The sequence below is a fragment of the Choloepus didactylus genome, chromosome 9 (genome assembly GCF_015220235.1).
Source record: "Choloepus didactylus isolate mChoDid1 chromosome 9, mChoDid1.pri, whole genome shotgun sequence".
NCBI classification, from domain to species: Eukaryota; Metazoa; Chordata; class Mammalia; order Pilosa; family Megalonychidae; genus Choloepus; species Choloepus didactylus.
Window position 1 is genome coordinate 135,199,688 of NC_051315.1, and position 26,748 is coordinate 135,226,435.

Below are 26,748 nucleotides of genomic sequence, written 5' to 3' on the forward strand. Positions count from 1 at the left end.
GCACTGGGCTCCCCTTGGCCAGTGGCCGGGAGCCAGGGAGTGGCCGGGCCAGCGCAGCGGGAGCCCTGGGAGCTGTTGGGTGGGCCGGGCGCACACGGCCGCGGTCAACACCCTCAGGCTGCCCTCCGCCTCCCGAGTGTCCCTGGCAGCCCTGGGCAATGACACAGTCCATCGAGCAGCTGCCCCGTGCTGCCACAGGGCCAAGGGTCTGCCCGGGCAGGAGCAGGAGGCCGGGTCTTTGTGGTGTCAGGGAAGCAAGGAAGGACATTACCAGTGGCAGCAGCGAGTGGAGGGCCTCCTGAACTGTGCTGAGAGGGATTTTACAACAAGGTGACAACTCAGAAAAATGTTCTCCTTCAGCAGAGAGTTCTAAGAAGTTTTCCTTCATACACATGTATCTTGTGTTCAGCTTTACCACATTTCATCCAAAAAGACGATGCAGCTTTAACGTGAATGTTACATTTTATTTTCAAGGAATTATGATCTATGTCCCCTTTGTAAATGAAAGATAATATTGTAAATCTTTTTATTAAATGATGTAAAGATGTATATCTGTATTTTTGGATCATGTTATAGATTATGGATATATTGTTTAATAAAGTATTTTTTGGAAGAAACATTTGAGAGTGTATCATTTGATTGACTTCTGTATCTTAAGCATTTTGTTTAAAATACAATGATGTCATTTTGCTTTTCACTATGTAATATCCCCTGGTGGGAAATTTCAGTTGTGCCCAGAGATAAATGTATCTTATGAGACTTGCTGGAGGCGGGTGGCCTGGGGGCTTAGCGGGCTGCGGGCTGCACCTTGGGGGACGTTGCTATCCCGGGGGCTGGAGGCTGTCTCTGGGCCTCTGCTGTGTCGTGCTGTCACATCCAAAGTCGGTCGGACCCAGGAAGGACACCTGCGCGGAGGCCACCAGGGCTGCTTTGCAGAGGCATGCCCCGGAGGCCAGTGCGGGCGCCAGCATCCCTCGGGAAGCTCAGTAGTTCTTAAGTTCTCTTGTGCAGTTGGTAGTTGGGGTCCCAAAGTCCAACGTGGCTCATCCTGGTGGAGAGCTGGCCTCTCTCCCAATTCCTAGACCCAGAGCCCTTGATCAAAGGGAGGCCCAGACCCCTGAGGAAGGACCCTGTGGTCCAGCCATGCGTTCTCCAAAGGGACCTGGTGCCATTTGCTGGGGTGACTGTGCCCTGGGGAAAGGAAGGCAGTTCGTTCAAGGGGTGTGGTTGGGGGCAAGGACGGGTGATCTTTATTGGATTTGAATTGTTAGGGATTCCCAGGGACCCAAAACGCCACTGGTCTGCTGGTCAGCAGGAGAGCCTAAGATCATCAGGTGTTTGTCTCAAGTGGGTACAGACCCAGCCCTCAGGTTTTCCCAGTTCCCGGTTGTGTCAGTGGAACAGACGTTCCTGAGAACTGGCAGAATGCCCACGCTCACCGAGCTGTGGCCTGAGGGTCAGCGTGTCCGGAAGGGCCAAGTGGCCGTCGCTTGGAGGAGGCCTGGCTGCTGTGCCCACCCCGCCCCCACTGGATCTTCCTGTGAAGGAGGTGGGCTGTCTGCGGGAAGATGGTTTATCAAAACCACAGTCGGACGATGGCTCCACCTGCAGCTGCTCTTCCAGATGTGCAATCACCGGAGCAAATCAACATGCGGCTGGCTCGGGACAGCTGTTGATCTGGCTGTGTTCTCTCTGCCAATCACCAGGACCTTCCAGGATCAGCTGGCTCCTGCTTGGCAAAGCCAGCAGTCACGTTCATGGTCTCACCTCCAGGTTATGTTAACTGCTGCTGTCTGCCACAATCTGGTTTGGAGAGCTTCACATCTGCACATCCCCTGGGTCCTTCGGTGGTGACATGATGGAGCAGGATGGACAGGAAGGAACAGGTCCTTTAGATGCCTTGGTAAGACACCTGCGGGCTGCAAGGTGGGGGGTAAACCTACCCCCCAGCACTGATAGCTGGTACTACATCCGTCAGGAGAATAGAAACCTCGATGTTATTTCAATGGTTCAATTTATGGCATTGGAGGGTTGAAAATCTAGAAAAGGAACACTGGGGTAACAGTCATCGCAGGAGCCAGCCACCCCCCTCTCAGGCTGGGGGACAAAGGGAAGAGCTGGGGTTGTCTGGAGGTAGACGCCTGGAGGAGGGCCTCCCCTCAGCTGGGTGAATTCAGCTTGGCTTGGCTGGTCCTGGTGCCGAGGAGCTCAGACAGGGTTGCTCTGTGGAGCTGGGGTTCGCTATCTAAGGCGGGGGTGCAGCTGGCTGCTGAGGGCCTCTGGGGTGGGTGGGTGGGGGGTGCTGACAGAACAGAGCTGCAGCGCAGGGTCAGGCCCCGAGGGAAGGAGGGTGTGGGCCCGGAGTGTGGCAGTCAGCTGGGGGCTGCCCTGGAGTGGGGTTACTGGGGTGCCCGGGCTTCCCCTCACCCGTTTCCGTGGTGCCTGAGACGAAGGTGGCTGCTGCCAGCGGGAAGTGAACAGGCTGCGAGGCAACAAGGCATTTATTTGGGGTCTTAGAACTGCAATTCGGGGAGCACAGATTCAGGGAACAGCCCACGTCACCGCCGATCTTGGCACGTCCAGGGGAGGGTTTTTAAAGGACAAGATCAGATAGGTTGCTTGTGGTTGGTGGATACTGGGGCGCTCAGTTGTCCTTCAGGTAACAGTTTCCTGCGTTCTGGGTCCTGTGTTTGGTTTTAGGGTCCGGACGCCCCCAGGTTTTGGGGAGCACTGCTGCTGGGGGCTCTGCACGCTGTGGCCGGCTGTGACCCTGGTGCGATCCGCCTGAGAGTCCCCCCAGCACCACCTCCCGACTCCGTTGTACGTCTCTCAGCCGTAGACCTGTTTCATTTTATCTGTTTAGCACCGGACAAGGAGACGCGCCCGGCGTTGCGGATGGGGGCGCCCCGGGCTGCTGCGGCCGCCTCGGGCCTGAGCCCCAGTCCCGTCCTTTGTCGGGAGCGCGCGTCGGCCGTCGGGGCCGCTTTCCCGCCCAAGCGCACCCAGTCGCGCGCGCCACCTGCCCGGGGCCCGGAAGCCGGCCTGGGGCGCGGACTCGGGTGTGGGGGGCCCGGGAGCCCTGCGGGGCGGCGCCAGACGCGGGCCAGGCCGCGCAGTGCCCGCGAGGGACAGAGCCGCGCGCGGCGGAGGGCGGGGGCGGGCGGGCGCGGGCGGGGGCGGACCCGGGGGCGGGGCTGGGGGCGGGGGCGGACCCGGGGGCTGGGCTGGGCTGTGGGAGGACCCGGGGGGCGGGGCGGGGCTGTGGGCGGACCCGGGGGCGGGGCTGGGGGCTGGGGCGGACCAGGGGGCGGGGCGGGGGCGGACCAGGGGGCGGGGCGGGGCTGTGGGCGGGCGGGGGCGGGCCCGAGGGCGGGGCGGGGCTGCGGGTGGGGGCGAGACTGAGGGGCGAGGCCGGCCCCCAGTGCGCAGGCTCAGTTCCGCGCGGCCCGCTCCCTCTGGTCAAGGAGCCTGAGGCGGCTGCCTCGCCCGGGACGGCGACGCGGACGTGAGTGCGTGCGCGCGGCCGGCGCGGGTCCCGGGTAAGGGGCTGAGGGCTGTGGTTCCAGAGCGGAGCCCGGGGCGGTCGCGGGAGAGACGCTCCGACGCCGGGGAAGCGCGCGCGGGCTGCGTCTGGTCCGCCGGGGCGGCGTCCTGTCCGCGGTCGCGCGGAGCTGAGCGCGCCCGCAGGGGCTGCTCGGGGACGAGCCTGAGGGGCCGCTCCGCGGCCTACGCGGGGACGAGCCTGGGCCGCGCTATACGCCACGCGGGGACGAGCCTGTGGGCGCGCCCGGGCCCCCGCGGGGACGAGCCTGTGGGCGAGCCCGGCCCCCCGCGGGGACACGACTATGGGCGCGCCCGGGCCCCCGCGGGGACGAGCCTGGGGGCGTCCGCCTTAGCGGGGAGGCCACCTGTATGAGCGGCGGTCCCCGCGTCGAGTCATCACCCCTACCTGGTGAGGCAGGTGCTGCATCGGCCTGTTTCACCGACGGGCGCAGAGTGGCTCGTCCACCTGCCCGGGTCACACCGCACGCCCCGAGCCCTGTGCTGCCCGGGGGCCGAGAGCGTCCACACCACGCGGGTTCCACCCAGCGGTCAGGGCAGCCCTGAGGGTTACATCACAGCCTAGGTGCCAGGTCTGCGGCGGTCGGATAAGTTCCGCTAACCTGCATCCCCGCTTCCCCCTTTAAAACGTAATAGACTTTTTTAGAGCAGATTCCGCTTTACAGAAAGCTAGGACAGGGAGTTCCCACATTCACGTCTCCCCTGTTAACATCTTGCATTTTTGTGATACATCGTTACAATTAAAAAACCAATTTTGAGACAGTCTCATTAACTAAAGTACGTAGTTTAGGTCTATGAGTTTTGGCAAATACCGTGATGTCACGTGTCCACCGTTGCAGAATCATACACACTGGCCTGCAAATGCCTGGGGCTCCACCTGTTCACCCCGCCCCCACCTGAACCCGCCGAGACCACTGGGCTTCGTCTGTCTATGGTTTTGCTTTTTCCACATCGTCATATAGTTGTAATCTTACTGTATGTAGGCTTTTCCAGTTGGCTTTTTTCACTTAGCAATATGCATGTAAGTTTCCTCCACATCTTTTAGTAGGTTGGTAGCTTATTATTATTACTATTTTTGCTGAATGATATTGCCTTGGTTGGTTGTGCCACAGTTTGTTATCCATTTACCTATGGCAGGACAATTGGCTGCTTCCAGTTTTTGGCCTTTAATGAATAAAGCTGCTGTAAACATCTATGTGCAGTTTTTATGTGAATATAAGTTTTTCAACTCCTTTGGGTAAATATCTACACGTGCAGTTGCTGGATCATATAGTGAGACTGTTTAGCTTTGTAAGAAACTGCCAAACTGTCTTCCAAAGTGGCTGCACCATTTTGCATTCCTGCCAGCCATGAATGAGAGTTCCTGTCATTCTTGCCGGTATTTGGTGTTGTCAGTGTTTTGGATTTTAACCAGTCCAATAGGTGTGTAGTGGTATCTCATTTTTGTTTTAATTTGCAATTCTTTAATGAAATGATGTTGAGCATCTTTTCATGTGCTCTTTTGCCACCTATATATCTTCTTTGATGAGGTATATGTTCAGATCTTTTGCCCATTTTAAATTGGGTTGTTTGTTTTTTTCTTGTTGAGTTTTAAGAGTTCATTGTACATTTTGGATACAGTCCTTTGTCACATATGTGTTTTGCAAATATTTTCTCCCACTCCATGGCTTTTCTTTCCTTCTCTTAAGAGTAGTAGTTCATAGAGCAGAAATATTACATTTTAATGAAGCCCAACTTACCCATTTTTGCTTTCCTGGATCATACTTTTAGTGTTTTGTCTAAAAAGACATTGCCAACCTCAGGATCACCTAGATTTTCTCCTGTGTTGTCTTCTAGATGTTTTTATAGTTTTGTGTTTTACATTTAGATCTATGATCCATTTTGAGTTAATTTTTGTGAAATGTGCAAGGACAATGTCTAGATTCATTTTTCTGCATGTGGATGTTCAGTTTCCAGCACCATTTATTGGGAAGACTCTCCTGTCTCCATTGAGTCGTGTTTGCTCCTTTATCAAAGATTGGTTAACTTTATTTTTGTGGGTTTATTTCTAGACTATCCTGTTCCATTGGTCTATTTGTCTAATCTTTCACCAATTCCATACCATCTCAATCACCCTAGGTTTATACCGTCTTAAGTCAGCAGTGTGTGTCTTCTGCGCTTTTTAGTATTGTGTTGGTTATTCTGGGTTGTTTGCTTTTCCATATAAAGTGTAGAATTAGTTTGCCAGTGTTCACAAAGTAACTTGCTGGGATTTTGATGGGATTGCATTGACTCTGTAGCTCATGCTGGGGAGAGATGACGTCACAATATTGAGTCTTCCTAACTATAAACATGGAATAGCTCTCAGTTTGTTTAGCTCTTTTTTGATCTCTTTCATTGAAGTGTGGTAGTTTTCCTCATATAGATCTTTTATGTATTTTGTTAGATTTATACCTATTTAATACTTTATTGCTCTAATGCAAATGGTGTTGTGTTTTAATTTCAAATTCCAATTGTTCATTGCTAGTATATAAGAAAACAATTGACTTTTGTGTATTAATCTTGTATCCTGCAACTTTGTGATAATTGTTTATCAGTTGCAGGAGGTTTTATGTTTGATTTTTTGGGATTTTCTACATTGTCAAGTCATCTGTGAACAAAGACAGTTTTATTTCTTCCTTCCCAATCTGTATAACTTTTATTTCCTTTTATACTCTTATTGCATTAGTTGTTGTCTTATTGCATTAGACTTCCAGTACGATGTTTCCTTTTATAGTCTTATTGCATTAGTTGTTGTCTTATTGCATTAGACTTCCAGTATGATGTTTCAATGGTGAGGGGGACATCCTTTTCTTGTTATGATCTTAATGGGAAAGCATCTAGTTTCTTACTATTAAGTATGATGTTGGCTGTAAGTTTCTTTGTAGATGTTCTTTGCTGAGTTGAGGAGGTACCCCTCTGTTGCTAGTTTGCTGGGAGATTTGTCATGAATGGGGATTGAACTTTGTGAAATGGTTTTGCTGTGTCCAGTGGTGTCATCATATGATTTCCTTTCTGTAGCCTGCTGATGGGTTCATTGCAGTAATCGATCTCAAGCTGAACCAGCCTTGCACACCTGGGATAAATCACTTTGGTCATGGTGTGGAATTCTTTCTATTTGCTGCTGGAATTGATTTGCTGAGATTTTGTCCAGGATTTTCACATCTATGTTCATGAGAGATGTTGGGCTGCGACTTTCCTTCCTGTTATGTCTTTGGTGTTGGTATGAGGCCAACGCTGGCCTTGTAGGAGGAACTAGCAAGGGCTCTTCACTTGCCTTCTAGCACCTTCAATTCCTGTTTTCTTCTGAAGGAAGATGAACTGAAAGGCAGTTATGGTTTTTGCAAATGTTAAAATATGACATCCAGGAATGGATGCACCAATGGCAAGTGTACGATTCAGGGGTGCCCACAGAGCGGCTGCTGCAGAGCGACTCGAACCGAGCAGCAGAGCCGCCCCCACCCTGGGAGCCCCCCCTCCCCCCCCCCCGGTGCTGCTTTGGTGTCGGAGCCTTCCCTGCCGTCGGGTGCTGTTTCCCGGCTGCGCGGTATTCCGGAGCTGCGACTTTCAATTGCTTATTTTTAGGGCAGGAGCGATGGTGTCCCGCCTGGTGCGCAGGTGGCTTGCTGGGTGCTCCGGGGCCTCTCCTGGGTGGTGGCCCAAGGGCCCTTGCGGAACCCTGGTGCGGACAGCGGGCGCCTTCGGCCCCCTTGCCCGCAGAGCCTGCGCCTCGACCGCCCGGCCACGCCAGGTGACCCTCACCCAGGAGCGCTACCCCGTGCGGCGGCTGCCTTTCGCCGTGGTGTCCGAGGATGACCTGGCTGCCTTCGAGCGAATCGTGCCCGGCAGGGTGATCACGGACCCCGAGGAGCTGGAGGCCGCCAACGTGGACTGGCTGCGAGTGGCGCGAGGTGAGTGGGCTCAGGAAACGGGTGCAGGGCCGCGAGGGAAGCCACGACCGTCCTCGGGGAGCAGCAGCTGCCCGGCCGTGGGCAGGAGAGTGCTGGGGACGCTCCTGCCCGGGAGCCTTCCCTGAAACAGCGGCTCTGTGCCGGCGAGTTTGAAGTGTTCAGAGAATAAAATCTGTAGTTTATGGCGGTGCCCGAGCGCTGCAAACAGAAGAGGACACAGCCCCCTGCTGCCCGATGTGAGCGTGTGCGTTTCAGCCGCCACACACCCTCCGCTCCTGCGTTAGTTTCCCGGGGCTGCTGTAACAAATTGCCAAATTGCTTGAAAAGACAGAAAGTCCTCAAGCCAGGTGGCCGCACCCCCTGCAGAGGCTCCGGGGGAGCAGCCTGCCGCCCCCCAGCTCCCGGGGGCCCCTGGCTGTGGCCGCTCCAAACCCCTCCGCCGTTTCCTGGCGCCTCTCCTCTCGTGCCTTCTCCTCCTCTGCTCCGTAAAAGGACATTTGTGTTTGGATTCAGGCTCTGCCCAGATGACCCAGGGTGATCTCGTCTCACCCTCCCTAACTTCATTACATCTGCAGAGACCCTTTAACCAAATAGGGCTGCACCACAGGGTCTGGGGCTGAGGGGGAGACAGGTGTTTGGGGCCACCACTCAACCCAGCTCAGCTCCTGAGGGTGGATCTCCCCCCACCTGTCCTGTTTTGCACCTGCCTTCCCAGCCTCCTAGACAAGGGAGAGCAAGTAGTTTGATAAAACCCCTGTTCTCCCCTGAAATGGTATTCAGAGGTAATGTAGCCTCCCTACTCACACAATTTCAAAAGCCAACATGACAACATGGAAGGAATTTGCAACAAAATATGTATTTAGACGTGTAATGCCAGGGCACGCTGGGTCTCTGGGTCCTTGGACTATGGCTAGATCCCTGCAAATGGGACAGTGACAAGGGCAGGTCCACGGAACTGTGCTAATTGCTGACTCAAATACCAGAAGGGGCTTGGATGCCTGTATTAATTCCCGACTGCTAAAACGTGTACCAAACAATGGGCTGGCTTAATAGCAGGAACTTAATGGTCTAAGGTTTCAGAGGCTGGAAGGCTGGCTTCCTCTCAGGGTTGGTATTTTCTGCCTGCTGGCTGTGCCGTTTTGGATCTATTATGTCCCCATGTTCTTTAATGCAATCTCTGGGACCTTTTGATTAGATGTTTCTATGGAGGTGTGGCCCTGCCCATTTAGGGTGGGTCTTAACTAGATCACTGGAGTCCTTTAAGAGGAACAGGAGCCAACAGACACTTGGGGACACTTGGAGATGCAGACAGAAGGATGTTTGGAGATGCTAAGCGAAGAAATGAGGCCTGGAGTTTGCCCCAGAGAAGCTAAGAGAGGACCCACAGATGCTTAGAGAGAAATGCTCTGGGAGAACCAGCAAGGACACACAGGAGCTGAGAGAGAGAAGAGCTAAGAGAGAGAGAAGCCAGAGACATTTTGGAGGAAGTCATTTTGAAACAACCCGGGAGCAAAGGACCAGCAGATGCCAGCCACGTGCCTTCCCGGCTGACAGAGGTGTTCCGGACGCCATCGGCCATCCTTCAGTGAAGGTGTCCTCTTGCTGATGCCTTAGCTTGGACACTTTCATGGCCTTAGAAGTGTATACTTGTAACCTAATAAATCCCCTTGATAAAAGCCAATCCACTTCTGGTGTTTTGCATGATGGCAGCTCTAGCAAACCAGAACGCTGGCCATCTTTGGGGTTCCTTGGCTTTTCCATCACACGGTGATGTGCATGGCAGTGTGCGGTCGCAGTTGACTCGTCTGGGGGGGGGAGGTGGCGGCCGGCTGCCAAATCCTAGGCTCTCAGGATTGCCCGGAGGGCACCGGCGGCGGGGGCTCTTTCCCGGAGGCGAGGGCGAGGCGGGGGACTGGGCCCGGTCCCCGGCGTAGGTGTGCAAAGTATGGAGGGCGGCGAGAAAGGAACAGGCGGGACACGGTTCTTTTAGGGTGAAGAAGCCAAGAGAGAGCATTTATTAGGGGAGAGTACAAGCTTATATCGGGCGTTTAGAGGGCGGGGTAGCTGTAGGGGTTAAAGGCTTGGATTGGTTCTGAGAGGGCGCGGAGGTTGATTGAAAAGGGGCGAGAGTTGCTCCGGTAACGGTGTCCGGCAACAATGTATGCGCACTGGTGGTGATGGGAGTTGCACTGGCAACGGGGAGTGTCCGGGCAAGATAAGGGGGTGGGGAAAAGGCGGTTCCCTCTGGCAAGCCTCCCCTAACAGTGGTAATTTTGGGTGAGGAAATGGGGCCTGCCTCCGGCCTCACTTTTCCAGGCCCGGGGGGCTGTGGAGGGCGCTGTCGCCCGTGCCCACCACCCTCCCCAGGGGCTGATCAGGTCCCCCAGCCCAGGCCCGCCAAGTTGAAGCACGTAATCAGTGTCCCGCATTTTCCCCCTTCTTTTCTAATTAAAGGAAGAAGCTTACCGGAGAGGCCCGCTAAGGGATGAGGGAAGGGGGAGGCCGGGGAGGGGAAAAAGGGGTTGACGGTGGCTCAGCGAGGCTGGAGTTCGGCGTTGGTGTGGCGCCCGGGCGCTTGACAGGGGCCTTGCTGCTTGCGGGATGGACGAGGGTGGGGGGTTTAAAGTTGGAGGTTCAGAGAAGCTGGAGTTCGAGGTTGGTGCGATGTTCAGGCGATCGAGAAGGGCCTCGCGGTCGGCGGGTTGACCGGTGGCGGTGAGGTTGCGGAGGGTTGATTGTCATCTTGGAGTAGGGAGCGTCAGAGGTGGCGAGTCGCTGGTACTGGACTTGCACGAACGAGGAGAAAATAGCATCCGTTTGTTTCCTTACAAGCTGGACAATTCTGCGGATAATGCAGGGTCCTAAGGTGAGAGCTAGAATAATCATTAGTAGGGGGCCGAGGAGAGGGAGGAGGTAAGGGAGGAGGGGGGTAAAGATGTGTGCGGTCGCGGTTACTGCTTCTAGGGGGAGAGGCGGCCGGTAGCTAAGCCCTCAGCTCTCGGGGCTGCTTAAAGGGTACCGGCGGCGGGGGCTCTTTCCCGGAGGCGAGGGCGAGGCGGAGGACGTGGCCGGGGTCCTCGGCGGGAGGCGTGCAAGGTATGGAGGGCGGCGATAAGGACAAGACACTCTTCATCCAGTAGGAGTATGCGCCAAAGAGATTTATTCAGGGGTGATTACAGGTTATATAGGCTGGTAAGAAGGGCAGGGCTGGAAAGGAGGTGAAGTAGCCTTAAATGGCAATACTGAAGGGATAGGGGCTAGGATTGGTTCTGAGAGAACGCCGGAGCCGTTGCAGCGGGGCGGGGGTTGTTCTGGCCACGGTGCATGCGCGCTGGCGGTGGCAGGAGTGGCCTTGGCACCAGGGAGTGAGTGGGTAAGATAAGGAAGTGGGGAAAGGGCAGTTGGGAGAAAGGCGGTTTCCTCCGGCAAGCCTCCCCTGCCCGTGACATTTTGGGTGAGGAAGAGGGAGCTGCCTTGACCTCGCTCTCCAGGCTCGGGGGGGCTGCAGAGGGCACTCACGCCCGTACCTACTACCCTCCCCGGGGGGTGATCAGGTCCCCTGGCCCAGGCCTGGCAAGCCGAGGTACAAGCTCAGACACCCGCAGATGTGGGACCAATAGCTGGTGGCTTCACGGTCTCTTTTGCGTTGTTCCTCTTTCTCTTCTGGGTTCTGTTGACCTCTAGCTTCTGGCTGCTCCCTGTGGCTTCTCTCTGTCCAATTTCCTTTGCTTAAAAAGACTTCAGCCATATTGGGTTAAGGCCTCCCTCATCCACAGGGCCTGGGAGGGCAGGGGTGGGGCGAGGCCAGGAGAGCCCAGGGGTCAGGGGTGCCCGGGAGTCAGGAGTGCCCAGGGGTCAGGGGTGCCCAGGGGTCAGGGGTGCTGGGGGCCAGGAGTGCCTGGGGGTCAGTGGTGCCCGGGGGTCAGGGGTGCTGGGGGCTGGGGATGTTGGGGTTCTGTGAGGGAGGCAGTGGGTAGAATGAGGGGGCTGCAGACTCTCAGCCAGGTAGGGAGGGAAAAAGTAGGGACCCGACAGAATGAGGGACAGTGCGGTCGCAGTTGATTTGTCTGGGGGGGGGGGTGGCTGGTTGCTGAACCCTCGGCTCTCGGCGTTGCTCGGAGGGTACCGGCGGCGGGGGCTCTTTCCCGGAGGCGAGGGCGAGGCGGGGGACTGGGCCCGGTCCCCGGCGGAGGCGTGCAAGGTGTGGAGGGCGGCGAGAAGGAACAGGCAGGACACGGTTCTTTGAGGGTGAAGAAGCCAAGAGAGTTTATTAGGGGTGAGCACAGGTTATATAGGCTGGCATAGAGGGCGGGGGTAGTTACAAGTCAATGCTGAGGGGATAAAGGCTAGGATTGGTTCTGAGAGGGTGCGGAGGTTAGGATTGGTTCTAAGAGAGCACGGAGGTTGTTTGAAAAGGGGCGGGAGTTGCTCTGGCAACGGTGTCTGGCAACAATGTATGCGCACTGGTGGTGATGGGAGTTGCACTGGCAACGGGGAGTGTCCGGGCAAGATAAGGGGGTGGGGAAAAGGCGGTTCCCTCCGGCAAGCCTCTCCTAACAGTGGTATTTTGAGTGAGGAAATGGGGCCTGCCTCCGGCCTCACTTTCCCAGGCCCGGGGGGCTGTGAAGGGCGCTGTTCACCCGTACCCACTACCCTCCCCAGGGGTGGCCGATCCCCTGGCCCAGGCCCGCCAAGTCGAAGCACGTAATCAGTGTCCCGCAGGACAGTGACGAGGTGGCCGTGGTCCTAGCAAGTGGACGCCTTGCTCAGCGGGGAATGGTGGGAGCAAGCTGGAATGTTGGGAATGGTGTTTGCAGGCGAGGTGCCAGAGGTGAAATTCCTAGGCTGGGGGCGGCCATGCCCTTGGGAGTGAGCAGCTGACTGGTGCAGGACTGGGACACGGGAAGAGAAAGGTCAGGGACCTGTGTCCAGGGGCTGGGACATGTCATCTGAGCCGTGGTCAGCAGTTTCCTGGGAAGGCCCCTCAGTACACACCCAAGGCTGTGGCTCACATCTCCGTCAGGACCAGCCCACCCTGCCGTGCAGCAGGACGTGGCCGTGGACACCACAGACAAGGGGCCTGGCCATGACCCATGAAACTTCATTTACAGAAGAGGTGCCAGTTGGGTCTGGCCCTGGCCGTCCAGGTGGGCAATGAAATCGCCGAGGATTATGACTGGAGGCCTCCAGGGAGGGCCGGGGAGCCAGAAGCACTGACGGCCCTGAGGGCAGCGCCCGGAGGATTGGCACTGGCATTGGCAATGTCGGGGAGCCCTAGGGGCTTCTGGGGCACTCTTGAGGCCAGGCACCTCTCGGGCCAAGGAGATCTCTTTGTCCAGATCTCGGCTTCCACAGTTTTGCCCTTGAAGTCCTTCTTCCCTTCAGTTCGTCCCTTCTCTGTCCCTTTCAGTCCAGGCTGGCAGTGGTTCTGCTCATACCAATTTCATAAAGCCCTTGTCAGCTTTGCCTGCAGTGCCCAGGGGTCTAAACCATACGACAATAGGGCTTCCCACAGATCCTTCCTGGACAGCTGCATTTACAGGTCTGACTTCCCCAGAACTGGGCGACTGGATCCGTGCTCAGTCACACCCTCTCATGCAGCACTGTCCTCTGGAGACTCTTCCGGAGCTCAGGGGGTCCCTGGCAGAGCCGCTTTGGGCCCTGGTCTCAGAGCACATCATCTAGGTAGGTGGAGAATTTCCAGTGACATGTTCGTCACGTCCTTCCTAGGCCCCACCGGAAGAACCGTCAGCCCCCGTGTTTCCACTACAGGCTCTTTGGAGCCCTCCAGGCCTTTTCCATCAAGCTCCTCACAGTTCCTCCAGCCCCTTCCCATGACCCAATTCCAGGGCCGTGTCCACAGTTTTAGGTGTTTGCAATAGCAGCACCCCACTTGCCAGTTCCAAAAACTGCCTTTCAAAACACCACACACTGCATTTGGCCTGGGGCATGGGGTGGCCGCCTCCCTGCCCGTGGCCTGCACCTCAACCGCCCGTCCATGCTAGCTAAGCTGACCCGGAGTGCCACCCTGTGCGGCAGCCGCCTTTCGCTGTGGGGCCTGAGGAGGCCTGGCCGCCTGGGAGCGAGTCGTCCCTCACATGGTGATGTCCCCTCCTTTCTCCTTCTGGTTCTTGCTCTTTGCCTCTTCTGGCTCCTCCCATGGACTTTTTTCCCCTCTGTGTCTGGATTTCTCCTGCTTATAAAGCACTAATAATCTGGATTAAAGCCCACCCTGATTCAGTTAGGCGACACCTTATCTAAAAATAAGACCTTAAAAAGGTCCAGTTTGTAATGGGGTCATGCCAGAGGGCTGCAGGTAAGATTAAGGACGGGTGCCTTGGGGGCATATAATCCAACCTTCCAGTCACATCCTCTACAACCTCTTTTCCCTCTCTGCCGTCCACACACGTGCACACACATGGCACCATGCACACATGCAGGACACAGTGCACCACCACACATGTACATATGCACACACACGGCACCATGCACACACATAGGTACACAGTGCACCACCACACATGCACACACGCACACACACACTGCACTATGCACACATGCAGGTACACAGTGCACCACCACACATGCACACATGCACACACACACCGCACCATGCACACATGCATGTGCACATATGGGACCACACACGCATGCACACATGCATGCACACACACACTGCACCATGCACACATGCAGGACACAGTGCACCACCACACATGCACACACACACTGCGCCATGCACACATGCAGGTACACAGTGCACTACGACACATGCACACACACACTGCACCATGCACAAATGCAGGACACAGTGCACCACCACACGTGCACACATGCATGCACACACCGCACCATGCACACATGCATGTGCACATATGGGACCACACACGCATGCACACATGCATGCACACACACACTGCACCATGCACACCTGCAGGACACAGTGCACCACCACACATGCACACACACACTGCACCATGCACACATGCAGGTACACAGTGCACCACCACACATGCACACACACACTGCACCATGCACACATGCAGGACACAGTGCACCACCACACATGCACACACACACTGCACCATGCACACATGCAGGACACAGTGCACCACCACACATGCACACATGCATGCACACACACACACCATGCACACATGCATGTGCACATACGGGGCCACACACACACGCATGTATACACGGCACCATGCACACATACATGTACATGCCCAAATGTGTGTACACATGGGACCACACACACGTGCACACAGTGCACCACGCACACATGCATGTACACACAGCACCATGCATACACACACACGCATGTGCACATGTGCATACATGCACACACACTGACACACAAGGGCACACACGTGCACACACACAGAAGCGTCGGCATCAGGAGGCGTGCGGGGCCCTCCTCGTGTGTGGTGAGGTTGGCCTGTATCCTGAGGCTCTGCGGCGCACGCCCTAGGTCTCCACATCAGCGTGTATCTCTCTCTATACCTATAAGTGTCCCGTGGGAGACGCTGAGACTGTGCACCCACCCTGTGGCTCTCCAGCTGTCACTCATGAAATTCAGCATCTACCGAGGATTCCTGCCAGGGTCCGTTATTGCAACGGCTGCCAAATGGTGGTTTTCTAAACTCAAGTGTCTGCCCACATCTCTTCACGTGTTTGGGTATTTGTCCCTGGGGTTGCGGGTTCTTGTTCTGTCCAGTGGGCCATGGTTCTTGGCTGCCATTATGTCTCGGACGCCTGGCCTGCCCCAGTTTGGCCCGTGGGAGCCCTTGAAGCAGGTTGGTCGGCCATGGACCCACCACGCTTCCTCCGTGACAGCCGAGCCAGGGCCAGGACACCCTGCTCTAGGCTCACCGAGGTGTGGAGAGCTCAGCTGTGTGCACCTGTGGCCACAGGTGCTGGCACGTTGTTACTGTGCCCTTTGGGTCTCACATCAAGGGCTTCCGAGCTGTGTGCCCCGCGGTCCATGTCTGCTCCTTGGCCGCACCAGCCCCCTTGCGACATCTGCCTTATCCCGTCATATCCCAACTGCTGGCATTTGACAACTCCAGGCCTTTGCTCTTAGGAACCATGACAGGTGGGGTACCCTTGCACATGGGTGCCGGGGTGACATGGCTGCCAGCTGACCCCCATGTGCTGCCCACTTCACCCTCCACCAGCGCCGGAGCGTGGCGCTTGTTTCCAACATTTGTTCTTTTGCTTGCACGTGGCGACACAGCTCATCTCACTGATGACGAACAAAGTGATTTTAAGAAGCAGCCCAGCTTTCTTGGGAGCTTGGGCAGGGCTGGCGGCGGAGACGTCACGGCCGCCGTCCTTACCCTGCAGTGTGGACGACTGGGTGTCCCAAATCTTTCTGCACAGGCTGTAGCAAGGTGCTGCTGACGCCCAGGAGCACGGAGGAGGTGTCCCACATCCTCAGGTAGGACAGACAGTGGTGGAGAGGCCGAGGGCCGGGAGGAGGAGGGCGGAACGTTCTGGAGCAGCCCGCCTCCTGGGGCCCCCCAGAGTACAGTGGGGGGTGGCTTGCCATAGGGGTGTGGCCTCAGGGAGCTCCAGCTCATGCAGCTTCAAAGGGGCTCTTAGCACACTTTTCAGGGAAGAAAATGGAGCTTTCTTTGAAAAGTCATTTTTTCCTGATCATGTTTATTATGGAAAACATAGGAAACCCTGGAGAAAAAAATGTAACAGTGACCAATGATTTCTCCACCTAAGAGAATCCATTATGGTCTCTCTTCCCTCCATATCTTTTCTGCACATGTAGCGTTTTTCAGATGTCATCGCACTGAGCCCACCATGCTGTGCGCTTTTCCTTGTTTAGTGCTAGCCTGGGCCCTGTTCTCGGGGGTGAGGGTCCCTCCCTCACCTTGGCCACTCGGGCAGCCCCGCCCCGGGTGCTCTGTGCTGACCGGCCCCCATAGCTGGAGACGGGCTGTTTCCGGTTCACGTCCCCATCAGCGACGTTAGAGCAGCAGTGGTGGGCCAGCTTCGGGCATGGGCACGGTTACTCCGAGACCCCTTCCCGGCGGTTCACCCCTTGGAGGGGGGTCTGTCCCATGCGGGTGGGCGGGCTGCCTCCCGGGGCCTGGCTGCCGGTGAAGAGCCCACCTAGGGACGTGACGAAGGCTGGAGGGCAGGAGGCGAAAACGCGGGGGGAGCGGAGGGAGACAGGTGGGACCCTCCGTGGGCGCCGGCCAGCCTCCGAGCCTTCCCGGCTTCCCTCTGCATCTGAGGGACTTAGGAAACACAGGCGGCCATCCTGCCCACGGAAGTCATCGCGTGTGTGGCCGGGGGCCCTGTCGTGCTGGCATGGTGGGGGGAGGAGGAGGGTGGCGAGGGGCAGGAGCACTTGACGGGCACTGGGGATTCGGGCCAGGCCGGCCACGCGCTTCGGGCCCAGGCTCCCGGAGCCCCATGTGTCCTGCTCGAGTGCTGCAGTCCCGCGTGTCCGGCAGAGCAGTGGTGTGGGGGCGGCCAGGGCCTGACGCCCCGTCTCGCCTCAGGCACTGCCATGAGAGGAACCTGGCGGTGACCCCGCAGGGCGGGAACACGGGCATGGTGGGCGGCAGCGTCCCCGTCTTTGACGAAGTCATCGTGTCCACTGCCCTCATGAACCAGGTCATCAGCTTCCACGGCGTGTCTGGTAAGCGCGTGGCCCCTAGGGCTGGACGCAGTTTTCCGCCTGCCCCGCTGGGAGCAGGCGTGGCGAGGGGCCCGAGCCGGGGAAGGCCGTAGCCGCAGCCCCTGCGTCCAGCCCTGCCGCTGGGCCTGGCTCAGCCCCTGGACGGCCCCTGCCATGGGGCAGGGCCTCGGCTTGTCCTTTGCCTGGTGTGCATTGTGGGCTGGATGCCAGGGGAGGCAGACCACCGTGTTGCTCCGGAACCTCCCAGGTCTGATGTTTTGGGCTGTCAGGGTCCTCTGGAGGTTTGCAGGTGGAATGAACAGAGGGGCCTGCCCGTGTGGACTTAGTTTAGCTGATCGGAGCAGGTCTCTGGCCCTGGCACTGCCGGCACTTGGGGGGTCGTTCCTTGTGTGGGGCCGCCCGGGGCTGGGGGTTGTGACGGCCACAAACACCCCCAGTGCCCATGAGACGCCCCCTGTGGGGAACCCCAGCTCCACAGCCAGCTCTCACCCGCCCCCTTCCCTGGGTGTCTCCACACCTAGCCCGTAGACGTGAGGTGGACGTGTGTCCTCTCCACCTTTGCCTCCAGCATTTTCCCCTTCTTTATCCCTGTGGTTGCTAACAGTGCATCTAAGTTCAGCTGCTCCCGCTGGGGCGGGCACCCCCCGGGTTCCCGTGTGGACGCTGCCTCGGGGCCGCATCGCTGGGGTCGCCCCGTGACCCGGGCCACTCTTGGCAGGAATTCTGGTCTGCCAGGCCGGCTGCGTCCTCGAGGAGCTGACGCGGTACCTGGAGCCGCGCGGCTTCGCCATGCCCCTGGACCTGGGCGCCAAGGGCAGCTGCCACATCGGGGGCAACGTGGCCACCAACGCGGGCGGCTTGCGTGTCCTCAGGCACGGCTCGCTGCGCGGCACCGTCCTGGGCCTGGAAGTGGTGAGTGCGCGGGGCAGCCTCCCAGGCCAGCCCCTTGCCTCTGCCCCGACCTCTGACCTCTGACCCCTGTCCCCTGCCCCCTGCCCTCCTGCCCTCCAGGCCTCTGGTCCCCTGACCAGCTGCCCCCCCTGGCCCCTGCCCCACTGCCCCCCTGACCCTTGCCCTGACCCCTGACCTCTGACCCCTACACTACTGCCCACTGGTCCCTGGCCCCCTGCCTGCTGCCCTGCTGCCCCCTGTCCACATCTCAGGCCTCTCCTGGCCCTGACCCTGACCCCTGCTCACGCCTCAGGACCCTCCCTGGGCTCCTCCCCCTGCCCTTCCCTTGCCCCCTGCCCTTCACTGGACCTTTCCTGGTGGTCATGGGACAGCGGCTAGGGTCCCTGGGGGTAAGTTCCCTCTGGGGGAGCCCCGGGTTCCTACCCTCGGGGTGGCCCCTCTCCAGGGTCATCCCGACGGGCATCCCGGCCCCCGCTGTCCCTGCAGGACCTGGGTGGGGGCAGCTCTGTAGGGCCCCTCACTCCAGCCCAGGAGGCAGGAGGGCATGCGGCTTGGGTCCCCTCTGGGGGAGGACACGTCCCAGACGGCAGATACCTGGGCCTGGGCTCGGGGCCCCACCGGGTTACAGCCCCCTCTCAGCGAGACCAACCCCTCCATGGGGCCAGGGGTAACCTCGCGCCCCCACCTCACCCCAGACGAGGTCCTGGGCAGGGGCTGTGGCCAGCCAGGGTCCCCGTGGCCCAGCCCTGGTCTCGCCTGGGTCAGGTTTTCAGAGCCCAGAGCACAAAAGTGAACCCGAGGTCAGCCAGGACCCTGGGGAGGGAGCTAGAGGTGCTCCCAGAACCGTCGCTGGGTCCCCTCCACGTGGGTTTGTGTCCCTCATTTCACCAACCCTTTTCTTGGGTCCCTGAGCCCGTTTCCTGCTCAGCTCCTCTCCGAGCTGCTGTTCTCTGTCAGCTCCCGCCTCTCAAGCCCCAGGCGCCCCAAGTCCATGATTCCATTGTTCTGAAAGGACACTGTTCTCTGTTCTGTTTATCCAAGTGGACGAGCCTCACCGAAACCCGTGGGCTTTACTTTCCTTTGCTCTGTCCAGGGCGGGCCGGGATGGCTGTGTCACCAGGGCCTCTGGCAGCTGCGCCCCGAGCCCGAGGTGGAGGTGTCTGCCCGGCTCGCGGCCCGGGGTGCCCCGGTGTTCCCCGGTGGCCCTGGTGGGGGGCAGCAGCCCCGGTGAGCCCCGCCCCCCCCTCCCCGCCAGGTGCTTGCTGATGGCACCGTCCTCGACCTCCTGAGCTGCCTGCGGAAGGACAACACCGGCTACGACCTGAAGCAGCTCTTCATCGGGTCGGAGGGCACCCTGGGCATCGTCACCGCCGTGTCCGTCCTGTGTCCGCCGAGGCCCGAGGCTGTGAACGTGGCTCTCCTGGGTAGGCCGGCGGGGGCGGGGGGCGGGGGGCTCCCTGGCTGCCCCGTTCCTGGAGGCAGAACTGCGAGGGGGTCCGAGGGGCCCTGGGCTGCGCCCCTCTCCCGGCTTCTCTCTCCACTTCCGGGACCCGGGCACACGGCGTAGGTTTGGGGTCAGAGGCCTGCTCTGTTCTGTATGAAAGGGGATGTCAGTCATCTTTTTAAACCCATTTTGCTTGTGGCTTAAGTGGCTTCTAGTGTAAGAGTACCCGGGAGATGACGCCACGTGGCACCAAGGACGCCGATCTGTTCATGGCAGAACTGCCCCTGAAGGGAGAGCTGGGGTCTCCCTCTCGGCAGACGGGCGGGTCCAGCCGCCGTAAAAGGGGCTCCTGAGTCCACCCCCAAGCCCCTGTGCAGTTCCTTTGCTCCCCTCTACCGTAGACTTTAAAAAATGAGTTTTACATCCACTGTCTTTAATTCTTCTCCTCCTGTGACCTGTTTACATCTCCTTTCTTGCCTTCTTGGGTTGGTTATGTTTGTCATAGTGTTTTATCTACGAGAGCAGAAGTTATACAGGTCACCTTCTTTCTAGAAGTTACGACAGATGCATGTAACTCGCCGAATCTAAACTAAATCAATGCATTTACCCTCCCAGAAGATTCAGGAATCCCAGGGTGCCTTAATGCTGTTTGTTCCCCTTCCAACTTACATGTTATTTTCAATTCCGTCTTTTAAGAAGCCTGTCTAGTCATAATTGTCATTGTTTTGTGAACCACTTTCTTCTTCCTTCTTGCATCTAACCTTCTATTTGGGATCATGTTCCTCGAAAATATATCCTTGATCATTTCCTGTAATGAAAGTCAGCAGTTGAACGTCTTAAATCTGTGGATTAGTGACTTTTATCATTTCCAGAAACTTCTTAGATATTACTTCTCCAGGTATTGCCCACGTTTTCTTCTCGTTCATGCCTGTGATTAAACATGTGATGGAACTTTTCAGTCTCTCCTCCATCCCTTAACCTCCCTTCCACATTCGCCTCTTTTTCACCCTTTTTTGCATTCTGGACAGTTTCTTCTGACTGTCTTCTGCGATGTTTAATATGCTGCCAAACCATCCGTGGAGGTATTTTTTTTTCCCTATCCGTTGAACTTTTAATCTCAAATATTATAGTTTTCATTTCTAGAAGTTTTATGTGGTTCTTTCAAATTGGCAATAGCACTTATTATAGTTTTCTATCCCTTGTAGATATTTTCAAGCTCGTCATTTGTATCTTTAAACATAGTAAGTGTAATTGTTTTATAATCTGGTCATTTCATTTGTTCAAGTCTTCATGGTCGGCTGTTTCTGCTCTTTGCTGCTCACGGCACCTGTTTCCTTCTGTGCTTGATTATCTTCGGTCGTGTGCAGCTCATCGTCATCTCAGGACCATTTGTGGGTTTCCCGGAGGCCGAGGATGAAGCTGCTTCCCTCCTCCAGGGAGGGTCTGCACTTGCTCTGCTGGGTGGGTGGGTCCTGCTGGTCTGCAAGCAGCTCAGTTCCTGGGCTTGAGGTTCTGTGAAATGCCAGGTGACGCATCCCGGGCTGCAAACCAGCGTGATGGTTCTGCGGTCATGATTTATCGAGAGAAAGCCCCCTTCTTTCTCGTGTTCCAAGTGGTGGTGAGGCAGTGTCCCCTGCATTCTGTCAGCGTGGGGCTGGGGGGGCAGGTGTGCTCCTGGTTCACCCTTGCTCTGAGCGTGTCGTCCTGTGGACCCTGAGGCTGCACCTTCTGGAACGTGCCATCTAGAAAGAGCGGCTCTGGGCTCGGGGCCAGCCCTGCCTTCCCGGGTCGCTGAGGCCCCCAGATCAGGCCCACTCTCCTGATATTTTCTTGTCCAGCATTTTTCGTTGTTTCCAGGGGATACTGGGCCAAATAACCCAGCCCCCCATTCCTGGGAGACAGTGCTCTCCCCTCTCTTGAACTTCTGTCCCTACTTCTCCACCCACCTGCTCTCGTCAAGGCCACCGGTGTCCTCCCTGCTGCCCACCCAGGGTCAGTTCTCGCTGCCCTTCTCGCCCGCCCGGCCTCTGGCACAACCCTGCTCTCTGCTTTGCTTCCTCCGTCTTGTTCCCCTCCCCATCCTCCTGTGAGGACCCTTCTCCGCCCAGGCTCAGGCCCGACCCTTTTCCCAGACTTGTTTCCTGGCGGCATTATCCAGATCGATGGCTTACGGTCCGTCCGCCTTTCACCCGTTTGCACTCACACGCCCGGCCTCCCACGGGGCAGCACTGAGCTGGTGGAACGGCTCTCAAACTGAGCTCGTAGAGTCCAAACACAGGCCCCTGAGAGTCCCACCCAGCTGCCCCCCGGGTTCTCCCGTCTCAGGATGTGGCGGCTCATCCTTCCAGTCCCTCGGGCTCTTGCAGAAGCTGTCTTCCCACACCCACCGCCCTCGTCACCCCAGCAGGCCACCCGCTCCCAGGCTGAGCCCTCCCGGGACCCCGTTCACCGTCGGCGTCTGCCCTCCACAGCCAAGCGATTCCGTGCAGCCGCATGGGCTCACTCTCACCAGGCCTTCCCTCCTCCCTCGTAAGATGCGCAGTCATTGCCCGGCCTGTTCCAACCTCACCCCCAGCCGCACTCCCCCTGAAGGTGCTCCTTGGACACACTGGGCAGAGTCTGCCGCTGGCCTCTGTGCACTCGAGCTGCTCTCCAGAACAGTCTTTCCCTGATATCCACATCGCCCCTCGCTGCCTCCCAGTCTCAGTTCTGGGAGACCCTGAAAAATGACGCCCCCTCTCCAGCCATGGCTCCCTGGACCCCCTGCCCTCGTCAGGCCCCCCATGTTTCCTCAGTTACGCTCTGCCTGCCCCCCCCCTCCCCAAACCTGGCACTAAGCTCCTGGGGCTTTGCTGATACCTTGGTGTCCAAAAAATGTTTGTCAAATGAATTCATAGGCAGCAACTAAAACCTCAGCACTGGTTGTACTAAGGGAAATTCAAGTCAGTCATCTAGTGCCAATTCCATTTCTGAGTGTCTGTAGACTTTTCAAAATGTCGCCTCCGCTCATCCCAAGACTTGTGCCTCAGTTTCATCCCCCACTTTCTGAGCATGGTGTGGAGGCTCGTTGTCTGAGACCCTGGGGGTGAAGTAGTGACGTAGTCGCTGGCTGACAGCGGGCAGCCCCCTGCTTGCCGGCTCAGTGACGGCGTCCGCAGGGGCTGGGTGGAGGGGTCTGGCCTCTCACCCTTCCTTCGCCGTGGGCTCGCCGATGCGGTGGGACCTCCTGCAGGTTGCGCGGGTTTCGCTGAAGTTCTGCAAACCTTTGAGACCTGCAAGCGGGTGCTGGGCGAGATCCTGTCGGCGTTCGAGTTCATGGACTCCGAGTGCATGCGGCTGGTCCGGCGCCACCTCGGCCTCACCTGCCCCATCCAAGGTACTGACCGCGGCGCCCGGGGCAGGGAAGCCCACCCTGCCCCCTTTACACGTTGGGGTGGGCGAGAGTGCGGGGAGCCGTTTCCTCTCTGCGGAGTGAGAGGCGACCAAGAGGAGGCTGATAGTGCCGTAATTCGGGGGTCACCGCCACAGGCTGAGCAGGGGGTCCTTTTCCACATTCATCCAAACATCTCGCTCCCCGGTGAGTTCAGTTGAACCCTGTCTGTTGTGCCATTTGCTTGGGGAATTTGCTCGTCAGAAACGCCTGCTCCAAGGATGGGCCCGGCGCTCTGACCCAGCGGCTCCGTGTGGGGCGGCAGCTGCAAGCTCGGCTTTGCGGTCCGATCCGCGTGGCAGTTCTGCCGCTCGCTGCCGCGCGACTGTCGGTCGATGCAAGTTGGCATTTTGAACCGAGAGTCTTAAAAAATATTCAGCCATAGGTCTTGGTAATTTGACCTCTGAGACTCTACCCTGAAGAAATGATCCTAAATAAGGAAAATCTTTATGTCCTAAATTTTTAGTGAGGGGCTATTTTTGGTATAATAAAACCTAAACGTCCAGTGGTAAAGAAATAAGCCGTGGTGCTGACAGAGGATAGGCGTGTCCACTGGACAGGAGGTATGGCCCCAGGTGGACAGTGCAGCCCCCGGGCAGGGGTCCAGCTTCCCGGGTGGGGGTTCGGCCCTGGGTGGGTGGACAGCGTAACCCCCGGGAGCCTTGCCTGGTGACCGGACCTCACGTCTGGGGAGCGTCGCCTGACGATGTGCTTAGAGCAGAGGCCGCCCCACGTGCCGGTGGCCAGTTTGCGCTTGGGCCGATCTCCCCATCCGTGTAGAAAAAGGGGAGGAGCTAAGTCAGAATAGGAACTAGTTGTTTTTGGCAAGGTGGGAGATTTTCTTCTCATTTTTTTTTCTTTGTTTTCCAAATCTCTTTTTGTATGTGTATTTTACTCTCATAATGGGAAAAAGAACCAATAATGTATAAAAAGCCCCCTGGTGTTCTGCGTGATCTGAGAGAAATGTTAACAGCAGAATTTGCCGTCTGGCATGGAAAAATGCCGATATCTGGAAAACACTTTATCGCCTTTGTGGTAAGAGGAACTCATAACATTTTCTTGAAGAGATCCCTGCCACTCAGTAAGTTTTCCTTTATTGATTCAGTGAGTGTAAAAATAGCTACACTGGCCTGGAAAAAGCCACAAGCGTAAATCTCCTAATGACTCAGGACTGCTCATTAGAACAGGCCTCGCCGCGGAACATCGTGTCGGGGGTCCGCCCTCCCCTTCTGAGCCGTGGGGTGCCCCCAGCCTGACCTGAGCAGTGAGGGGAGGAGGGTGGGAGGGGCGGGGCCTTCGTGGAGCCCCCTCGGGTGTTTGCCCGTGAGTGGGGGCGTCTCTCACGGTAGAGCCCTTTTAACCTGAGAGGTCCGGCCCCCTGAGCCTCCCACCGCACAGGCCGCCTCGGGGTCCCGGGGCCCCCTTGGCGCGACACCGATGCTTCCGGTGCAGCGATGCGCGTCCCTTTTAAAGCGCTGCCGTGTTCTCGACCAGGGGCCCTGAGCACTGGCTCACCCCTTTTCTCGCTCATTTCCAGAAAGCCCGTTCTATGTCTTAATCGAAACCTCAGGCTCCAACGCAGGGCACGACGGCGAGAAGCTGGGTGGCTTTCTGGAACGTGCCCTGGGCTCCGGCCTGGTGACCGACGGGACCGTGGCCTCGGACCAGAGGAAAGTGAAGGTGCTTGGCTGCCCCTGGGGCCACTCCCCTACCTGGGGACAGCGGGTGTGGACTTGCCGCGGCCTTGCCTCAGCAGCCTGATGAAAACGGGTTCTTGGTGGCAGATGCTTTCATCAGGACTTCCCGATGCTCCCTGCCCCGTCCCCCCCTCTCCCACCATTCCCTGCAGCACCAGCAGTGTCCAGCCTGGGGGAGGAGCGGGGGACCTGGGCGCAGTGTCCCCTCCAGGGGTTTCCCACCGTGGTCCCAGGCTGCAGTGCGCACAGCAGCTGGCAGGGGGCAGGGGCAGCGGGGCGGCCCCTCGGCAGGTGCAGGCAGGGAAGGCACCGGTCACTCGGTCACTCGGTCACTCGGTAGGCCTCATTTACTCTAGTTTGTTACAACTTTTCTTGACAGTTAGCATTTGTGGGTGTTACACGTGAGAAGATACCAAGCTGAACTTGTCCCAGTGGCCCGGTCCTGCCAGCTGACCCCTCCCCACAGCTGACCCCTCCCCCCAGCCGACCCCTCCCCCAGCCGACTACCTCCCCCAGTAAATCACCTCCCCCCAGCTGACCCCTCCCCCAAGCCGACCCCTCCCCCACACCAACCCTCCCCACAGCCGACCCCTCCCCCAGCTGACCCCTCCCCCCAGCCGACCCCTCCCCCAGCCGACTACCTCCCCCAGTAAATCACCTCCCCCCAGCTGACCCCTCCCCCAGCCGACCACCTTGCTGCCTTCCCTGCACCCACCACACACTCAGCGCCGCCCCTCCCTGCCAGCCCTGCTCTCCCAAGATCCCCACGGACTCTGTCCTGGCCACACAGCCGGGTCCTCGGGCAGCCTCCGAGCCGGCCCCTGTACCCTGTCCCTGGCCTGTCCCGCCCAGACCTGGTGGCCCCGCCATCCTCCTGAGAGTTGCTGAAGCCCAAGCAGGAGCAGCAATGGCAGGAGACCTTGGGGAGTGGGAGGGAGCAGAGGTGGGGTGGGGTGGGGTGGGGGCGGAGGCTCCCCAGAGCTGCAGGGAGCCCAGGGCCCCCCCAGAGGGGTCTGGGCAGGAGGTGGGAGGCGTGGGGAGGCCCAGCCTGAGGGCCAGACAAGGTAGGGGAGACGCGTGCAGGGCCCCAGGCCGAGGCCCGGGAGAGGGGCAGGTGGGGTGTGGGCAGGGAGGGGAGGCGGGCGAGGAGCAGGGAGACAGGGCCAGGCCTGCCTCGGTGTCGATTCTCCTGATCCCTTTGTCCCCCAGAAGCCCCTGGCGGACCTTGGTGGTGGGTGAGGGGCCTTTGCTTGGCCGCGGTGGCTCGGGGTGGCCTTGGGTGGCCCCTGTGGAGGAGGCAGTCGTCCAGCCCCCGAGGGAAGCCCAGGCCTGGGGGCTGCGGGGGTCCCTGTGCTGTGCTGTGGGCGCTGAGGACTGGGTCCTCCCCTCCCTTCTGCCTTTCTGGGCTCCTCCCACCGCTTCCTTCCTGCACTGCTGTTTTAAGGGGGTCCTGGGGGTCTGCTTCCATCCTCCGCCGGTCCCAGGACCCCAGAGCAGCCGCTGCTGCCCGTGGACGTGCCCTGCAGGCCACTAAACTGCCGCTCCCCTGCAGGCGCTGTGGGCCCTGCGGGAGAGAATCACCGAGGCCCTGAGCCGCGATGGCTACGTCTACAAGTACGACCTCTCGCTGCCCGTGGAGCGACTCTACGACCTCGTGGTGGAGCTGCGCGCCCGGCTCGGCCCCAGTGCCAAGCACGTGGTGGGCTACGGGCACCTGGGTGAGCAGGGACATGGCCGGCGCTTCAGGCAGCGGTGGGAAAAGACCCCAGTCATTTCTGTAGTTCTTTTGTGATGTTTTGGAGAAGACCCCGCTGCCCCTTCATGGCAGCAGGCCTGGCCCCACTGGCTGTGGGGTTCTGGGCCGTCACCACCACCCGGGGCTCCAGGGGTCAGGAGCCTGCAGTGCAAGAGCTGGCCTGGCCTGGGCACCTGCCCCCCGGCCCCCGGCCCCTCAGCCGCCTTCAGTGGCTGATCAGTGACTTGCCAGCTGTCCCCCCTTCAGATGTCAAGATTTCAAAACCAGTTTCAGGTAACTTTTTTCTTTGCAAAAAATTGAGTTCTATGAAGTTACAAATTATTAATTCATAGGAAAGATGCTGTCACTCTTCATT

The 26,748-nt window shown here is 58.2% G+C and overlaps 1 protein-coding gene across 5 annotated transcripts; it reads left to right on the top strand.

Annotated features, from left to right (window-relative positions):
- The first annotated feature begins 3,396 nt into the window (after positions 1 to 3,396).
- On the top strand, positions 3,397 to 26,675 carry D2HGDH (D-2-hydroxyglutarate dehydrogenase). 5 transcript variants are annotated; one of them, XR_005218835.1, is made up of 10 exons: positions 3,437 to 3,539; positions 7,165 to 7,490; positions 15,876 to 15,933; positions 17,015 to 17,154; positions 17,873 to 18,066; positions 19,322 to 19,490; positions 22,743 to 22,886; positions 23,854 to 23,975; positions 24,478 to 24,620; positions 26,190 to 26,324. XR_005218835.1 is itself a non-coding variant. In XM_037849917.1 (9 exons), exons 2-9 carry the CDS (start codon positions 7,175 to 7,177, stop codon positions 26,427 to 26,429), a joined length of 1,404 nt encoding a protein of 467 aa, XP_037705845.1. In that variant the 5' UTR covers positions 3,397 to 3,505; positions 7,165 to 7,174; the 3' UTR covers positions 26,430 to 26,675. The 5 variants fall into 5 exon arrangements, 4 of the variants coding, with proteins under 4 accessions (XP_037705845.1, XP_037705844.1, XP_037705847.1 ...); XM_037849917.1 differs by lacking the exon at positions 23,854 to 23,975 and having other exon boundaries at positions 3,397 to 3,505; positions 26,190 to 26,675; XM_037849916.1 differs by lacking the exon at positions 23,854 to 23,975 and having other exon boundaries at positions 26,190 to 26,674.
- Positions 26,676 to 26,748: the final 73 nt, after the last annotated feature.